At 35.9% G+C, this 7760-nt stretch overlaps 1 protein-coding gene across 2 annotated transcripts; it reads right to left on the minus strand.

The window, feature by feature from the left end:
* Nucleotides 1-2963: 2963 nt before the first annotated feature.
* LOC114458890 (protein BTG3-like) lies at nt 2964-5453 on the minus strand. Of its 2 annotated transcripts, none has more exons than XM_028441277.1 (5): nt 5416-5453; nt 4556-4729; nt 4201-4338; nt 3313-3454; nt 2964-3220 (listed from the first exon to the last, which is right to left on the minus strand). In XM_028441277.1, the coding sequence occupies exons 2-5, from the start codon at nt 4726-4728 to the stop codon at nt 3185-3187; spliced, it is 489 nt and encodes a 162-aa protein (XP_028297078.1). In that variant the 5' UTR covers nt 4729; nt 5416-5453; the 3' UTR covers nt 2964-3184. The 2 variants fall into 2 exon arrangements, with proteins under 2 accessions (XP_028297078.1, XP_028297077.1); XM_028441276.1 differs by lacking the exon at nt 5416-5453 and adding an exon at nt 5251-5286 and having other exon boundaries at nt 4556-4731.
* Between the last annotated feature and the right edge of the window lie 2307 nt (nt 5454-7760).

Below are 7760 nucleotides of genomic sequence, written 5' to 3' on the forward strand. Positions count from 1 at the left end.
AATAAACATTTGGAAATGACCAAATGACTCCAAAATAACAGACACACGCACTCGGGGTATTTGGAACCCGTCGACCGTGTTTCAGGTCCAACTGGCACCGCGTCTGGGAGATATTTGCTCCACACACACACTCACACACATCCACACAGACCTCCCTTGAATTATAGTATAGATAGATGTAGATTAAATTTGTGAAAGTGAAAGCATAGAATACAGTTATTTAAGTTAGTTTTGTGTGTGGTGTTATAGATTTGAAAAATAATAATTACAACATTTCAAAAATACATTTTAATCAGTTTATTTTTTTGATCATGAATTATTAGACATTTCAGAGGACTCCATTTTAATTCCAGGTGACCCACATATATAATCCTAACACAAAAGCACATAGTCTTTTTCAAGGATTGATTACTTATTTTTGGATGGCTCCCTTATTTCTAAAGTAGAAACATTTGAAAATTATCCGCTTGTTATTTCAGATCATGTACCACTTAGTGTTGATATTAAAATGCAAAGTCAGCCCTCTTTTTCTTCACGCTGGAGGTTTAACCCTTTATTGATATCAGATGGGACATTTAAAGATTTCATTGAATCAATATCACCAGTACTTTACCTTCCTTATACACAGCTAATTTCACCCCATTGATTAACCAAATTAAAGCAGACTTTCAGAGGTGGGGCTCCTTGCCCTTATCTCTTTTGGGTCGGATAAACACAGTTAAAATGAACGTTTTACCCCGGTTTCAATGTAATCCAGTGTTTTTGCCCAGAAAATGTATTATGAACCTCCACCATCTTATATTATGTTTTTTGTGGGAAGGCAAGAACCCCAGAGTGAGGAAATGTCTATTACAAAAGATGACATTTAGTGGTGGGCTTGCTTTACCTAATTTCCTGTATTATTATTGGTCAGCTCACATTCATAAATTGACCTCTTGGCTCCGGTCACAAGACTTGCTGTGGCGTAAACTTGAACACTTGTCTCGTTCCACATCATCACTGGAAGCTCTGTTGTCTTCTTCTCTCCCAATGAATCCCTCTAAATATCCAAAAAGTCCTGTGGTACAGTCCTCTTTGAAAATATAGTCACAATACAAGAACCATTTTAAGTTTCTTTCAGCATCAATAACAATTCCAATCATGAAAAATCATCTGTTTCCCCTCGGTCTCACTGACGCTACATACATGCAGTGGAAAAATGCTGGCATTTTATGTTTCTCTGACCTATGCTCAGCAAGGGGACTTCCAGCCAATCATTTGTTCTGCTACTTTCAAATTCGTCATTGTGCATCTTCTGTTTCTCCATTCTATCCTTCTCTCCCAACTGCCCATCCATGGGAAGAGTTGCTGTCCCTTGAACCCAATCAAAAGTCAATTATATCTGTGATATACAAGCAACTCATGGACTTAGATATACAATCAACAGATAAGATTAGAAAATCATGAGAAGGTGAGTTAAATATGCACTTTTCTGACCAACAGTGGAAAATGTGATATCCACAATTTGTGCCAGTACTCCCTCTGTAAGGCTACAGTTAATTCAATTTAAGGTATTATATAGAGTTCATTACTCAAAATTGAGTAATGAACTCTTTATTGTTCATTATATCATTGATTGTGGATCAATGTGAAAGATGCCATGCCAGCCCTTGTAACCTGAGCCACATGTTCTTTCTGTGCCCGAGTCTCAACAACTTTTGGAGCCAATACTCTACGATTCTTTCCAATGTGCTTAAAACTCAAGTTGTCATCAACCATTTCTTGGCTGTTTCTGGGGTTCCAGTAAACACTTTGCTCACAGAACCTGCTCACTCTAAAATAATAACTTTTACATAACTAATAGCGAGACGTAATATTTTTCTTTTTTGGAAATCTTCTAAGGTTCCTTTAATATCCTTGTGGCTACGAGATGTTTTGTCATTTATTAAACTGGAGGAAATAATTTTCTCAGCTAAAGGCAATAAAGAACAATTTGATATAACATGGGCCCCATTTTTGGACGACTGCAAATCCTTGCAATCGCTTCTATTTATTTGATTTAATTTTGTTATTTATTTTATTTTCTCTTTTGTTTTATTTAGTATGTATGGTTATATAGGTATACCATTTGATATATGTAAAAAATGTGTGTGAGTGTCTCTGTGGTGTGTATAAATAGTTGACTGATTATGATACAAAAGACATAATTTGTTGTAATGAGTGACATGTGTGTCTTTGTTTGAAAATACTGTACAATGGAACACTGGTGATTGAAATGTTGTTATATTGTTATATCTCCTAATAAACAAATTAATTAAAATATATTGCACTTCTTGTAGTGTTGACCTTCGTCTGCATGTGCAGTCAAAGTAAAAAAATAAATAAAAAGAATAAAAAAGAATACACTACTTCTGACCATGTGTAGTTTTCTTTTTCATATACACAATTTAATTTAGGTGATACAAACTATAACTGTCTAAATTGCAAAATACTTTGTCAAAGATGACCAGTATCTAAGCTATAAAAACTTGTTAAAAAAGAAAAGACATAGATCAGCCATTATTAAATTGTATTTAATGATAACAATGTTCCCATTGATAGTAAAAAGACCTTTTAAATGGAATTGTAAACATCAAAGATTGAGGAAAGCTCTTCTTAATATTAATACTGGGCCACAAATATCAGGTCAATGCTGTATTAGAAACACTTTTACTTGGAACCGTCTTCCCCCGTTTGGGTCACCATGGAGTCTCATGTGGACAATAAGATTTCTTTACCTTAAAGATATATTGTCCTGTATGGATTTGGAAAACATTAGATACACAGTTATAGGATCTGAAGACAATTTTTATAAATTATGTTGCCCTTTCCTGGATTACTTTGAAAGACCCACAACTTTATGTCTTTGTCCTTTTTGTTTTGTTTGGCAGCTGGTTACCAGTGATTTTCTGTTTAATGTTTATGGGGTAAAATCAAAGAAAATGTCAAATTCAACATATGTTTATTGTACATTGATACATTCTTAAAAAAATAGACTCTTACTGTACATTTATACATTGTTAATAAAAAAAATAATCATGAGGGGACCGTGCCTCTGGTGGAGGAGGCACCCCTAGTTGGTTTGTCCAGGGGTGGGGGTTCTGTCACGGGTCCGGTAGCTGTGCTGAGGCTGTGGAATGCTATGAACCATTCCTGACAGCTTCTTTTAGGGTTCCCAAGCTGGAGCAGCTGGATTTAACGCCTGGAGAAGGAAAAGGTTGAAGATGAGTTCAAACACAGAAACACCAACAGTTTAAGAACAAGTGAGGGGGGGCTTTCTGCTCCCTGGGTTACCTGGCACTTCCTGTTGGGGACGGTGAGGGGGGAGGAATGTGTGCTCCCCTCATCAGATGAATCCGAGTGATAGAAAAATGTCATCTCATTCTGATCAGTGGAAAATGTGGCAATTGAGAAATCAAAATTCTGCTCTCCGTACCTGTGCAACAATAACACACACACACACACAAACATGTCAGTTCAATGACAAACCATTTGAGTTTGATTTTAATAATAAACACGACCAATGGCTGAACAGTATGACCCCAGACACACATATCTGACATGAACATACCAATATCTGACCCCTCCCACATATCAGATTAAATGTTAAAATGGCCAGCCCCCCATTTTACAAGAAAAATACCTTGGAAATGTTTGATATGGTCCCAAAACATGAGGGTTTAGTCTGTGTCATTTAGCTGTTTCCATTTGGACTCACCCTCAAGTTTTGTACAAAATCCCACCCAGCCATGTGTTTACGTAGAGCGAGTTTATGATCGAGATTGTGTATGTAACACTCGCTATTTATGGAAGAAAAATTGCATGTATATGTGTGATATTGTCCCAAAACATGCATGTGAAGCATTTTCATGTCATATTGGGACCAGATTTTAAATAAAGAGAAAAAACTAAAAAGGTTTGGATTTAATTTTATGATTCAGAACATGAATTCCACGATCATAGATAATCAGAGGCCCTAATGTATATTATTTTTCTTTGATTATCAATTAATATTGTACTTTGTAAACCAGACTTCAAATGGGGGTGGGGCTAAACATAAGCTTGGTCTGACCAGAGTGTATACTGTTTATGCTCTGACTGACCAATAAACCAATAAACCAAACCTAGGAATAGAAAGTCTAAAAACAGAGTGAAGAATAATTGTGTGTTTTTGTTCCTCACCTGCCACAAACCTCTCCTGGATCCACCCACAGAGTGATTTCCCAGGGCAGCCCCAGGTCACCGTAGTGAACCCCACTTTCCCTGCAGGCACGCAGCAGCTCTGGGTCATATTTGTGGAACGCGTTCACTCTGATGCACCTGAAAAACACACAAGGATCAGCGCTTTTAGCTGCTGAGGCTGACCAGAGGACAGCTAGGGTCACTCCATGTCATTTCAACACATTTTCAGGACATCACATGCACTTTGGTCTTAAAGAATTCTGAAATGTTTACCAATTGTTCCTTAATTATTCAATTGTCACACTGTTAATGACATGGAATGACCCACAAACCATGGGTGTCCCACTGAGCGTACCTGTACGCCTGGCCTTTGCTGGGCCTTTCAGGGACCCAGTGTCCCTCAAACTTCTCCTGCAGCGCCACTGTTAGCCTCTCAGCAAACAAATCCATTTTCTCCACCTCCACCTTATTCTTTAATTTCACCAGCCTTTTCAGGAAGGAAACCACCGCTGCAATCTCGCTCTTCATCCTCTATAAGTAAAATAATAAAAACTTATATGATGATATACATGAAACAAATAAAACCAAACTTAGTCTGAAAAAGTCAAGAGATAGAAAACAAGAATCCTGACCCAAAATCTCAACCTTATAATAAAATCCAAAATATTTTTGTTTGCTTACATGTAAATAAAATAAAATAAAACTTACTATGAATATCACAAACTGAACAGTCAATCAAATCAATATCAAAAGGTTGATGTAAGAAATCATTGCATGGATATTATTTAACATTTCTTTAGTCTTTGGAGTGATCAGCAAACACACACATCTTCTTTCATATCTTTCAGGTGAGATACATTTAACAATATCATTTAATTTCAAAGGAAGAGAAATAAATTAGAATCCAATGCTTGCCTATTGAATTTATTTGTTATCCATAAAAAATAATTAGAAATAGTAAAAAAACGTGGCTAAGTTTAATTATCTACACTTATGAATATAAAATTATGCCAACATTAAAACTGACTCACACAAAAATTATTTACTTACTTCTTTTCTTTTAAAACCAAACTTCATCTGATAAAACTCAAGTAATTCAATCAAAAAAAAAATCAAAAAAAAAAAAATCCTTATTGCTGTAAAATCTCACACATTGCTCACGGGGAGCCTCTGGTGGTCGAGATGTAAAATGCATATTTAAAATATTACACTTACTTTATTTGTTTGTGTTCGTCTTTAGTTATTCACTCTGATGGGGAGGATAAAACATGTAGTTTATCACCAGACTTTGTCTTAGAACTACTTCAGAAGCTGCTTTCATCTGCTGATAAGTTGTGCTTTATGACAGTTGATAACCATGGCAACCAGAGCAGAATCTGCGCATGCTCAGATGGCTCTAGCTGTGGTAGACACGTGTGTTGTCTGTCGTCTCCATCCGTGCCTGCTTCATACAGTCTACTTAAATATTCCCTGCTAGGTGAGCTGAAAATATTCACGGTGTAACACTGACTGTACTGCAATTGACTGTCATGGAATATACGTTTGAATGTCTTGTTAAGTTGTATTTTCTGATGGAATGTTACTAGCATGCTAATCGCTATTTAAGCTAATCGCTAGTTAGCTGCTGTGTTAAGTAGCTTCAGAAAGGATGGTAATTTCTTTTTGTACATAAACAGCTATATAATTTATTTTTGCTGGTCAGTATTTTTTTTAAAAAAACTGTTTAAGGACATGTTTTTTTTTTTTTTTTTCTTGAAAGATTTTTGTGAAACAAGATTGGTTATTTTTTTTTTTTTTTACATATCATGGGCTGAGAAAGAGACTCTATAAGCACAAGCTTCTTGGATTTTAATCAATAATTTTTTATTGAGTTTTTTATTTTGCTTGGTACATATGTACGATGGAGCATTGGTAGTAAAAATCCGTTTTCCGAATTAATATAATTTTTTGAATCCGTTTTCCAAATTAATATTTTTTTCTTAAATCTGTTTTCCGAATTAATAGTTTTTAAAAATCCATTTTCTGAAGTGATAGATTTTTTTAAATCCGTTTTCCGAATTAATATTATTTTTTTAAACCGATTTCCGAATTTAAATTTATTAAAATCCTTTTTCCGAATTAATATTTTTTAAAATCCGTTTTCTGTATAATTCTTTTTTTTTTTCCTGTGGAGATTATCTCTTGATTTTTTTTAACATAGAAACTTGTTCCGGGTCAGAGTTCATCACAATGGCGTCATCTACAGTGCTGGATATTCATTCTTTTAATTTTTACTTTTCGAGGTAAAATATAAAGATATTAAGGATTTGCAGTCGGCACAACTTTCTCATTAGTGACGGACAGGTAAAGAGGATCCTTTAGTTCTAGAGGACACAGTCATCATAAAGCATAGCTTGGAGTCCTGGTTGAATTCATTAGCAACAATACTATGTGCAACTTATTTTTTTTTTATCCGTTTACTGAATTATTATTATTATTATTTCTTTTAGATCCGTTTACCGAAATTCATTTATTTTGTCGTTCTCAGTCGTGACTTTTGGTTGACAATCAGCTGTTTGGAACGTTGCCTATTTAAATATAAATGAACAAATCAAATAATATCAACTCTGTAGTCATGAGTTCCAAACAGCTGATTTTCCAACCAAAATGTGCTCCTCCTTTCGCTCTACCTAATGCTGTCTGATGGTATGGACAATGACTGATTTACCCACCTTACTACATTTTTACCACCTTATTGGACTAAAGCACAAGGACATTTTAGCTTTTCTTCAAGTGGATGGATATAATGTGAGTTTGTTGAGTCTTTGTAGACGCCTTTAGAGTTTAGGATTGTTTAGGCGAACAGCCAAAACGTACCTGCTTAATGTCGCTTTGTTTCTACAGGGAGAATTGGATTCCTACGGGATGCTTCATGGATTTAGGTTTATGCACTTAAAACGCATACAGTCAGGGTTGGTGGTGTCCCAGAAAACAGTGAGATACCTTCTTGGAATACTCGATCCGGATGGGGTTGAGCTGAGGTCACGCCATCGTCTCAGGAGACGTGTATATACAAACCCAGGGCCAAATTTCTTCTGGCATGTGGATTCTTATGACAAACTTAAACCATATGGAATATGCATCAATGGAGCTGTCGATGGATTCCCTCGTATGGTTTTCTGGTTACATACGTTTTCAACCAATAGCAATCCCAAAGTTGTAGCGGGATACTTCATAAATGACGTTACAAAGACTAGGCACTGCTGTAAGAATACGATCAGACATGGGCACAGAGAACTGTGTACTTGAAGAACTACAAAGGTTTCTGAGAAGCAACCATGAAGACAACTTTTCCGATGCCTGTTACATCACTGGATCTAGTAACCACAATCAAAGGATTGAGCAGTGGTGGGGATTTCTAAGGAAACACCATGCACAATACTGGATGGACATTTTTCATGACTTGAAGAACCAGGATCTATTCTTAGGAGACTTCCTCGACTAGAATCTCCTGCAGTTCACGTGTATGGAAATAATAGAGGTAAATCTCCATGATTACCAATTTTATTGAAGTCTTAGTT

Source organism: Gouania willdenowi, unplaced genomic scaffold (genome assembly GCF_900634775.1).
Source record: "Gouania willdenowi unplaced genomic scaffold, fGouWil2.1 scaffold_201_arrow_ctg1, whole genome shotgun sequence".
In the NCBI taxonomy this organism is placed as follows: domain Eukaryota; kingdom Metazoa; phylum Chordata; class Actinopteri; order Blenniiformes; family Gobiesocidae; genus Gouania; species Gouania willdenowi.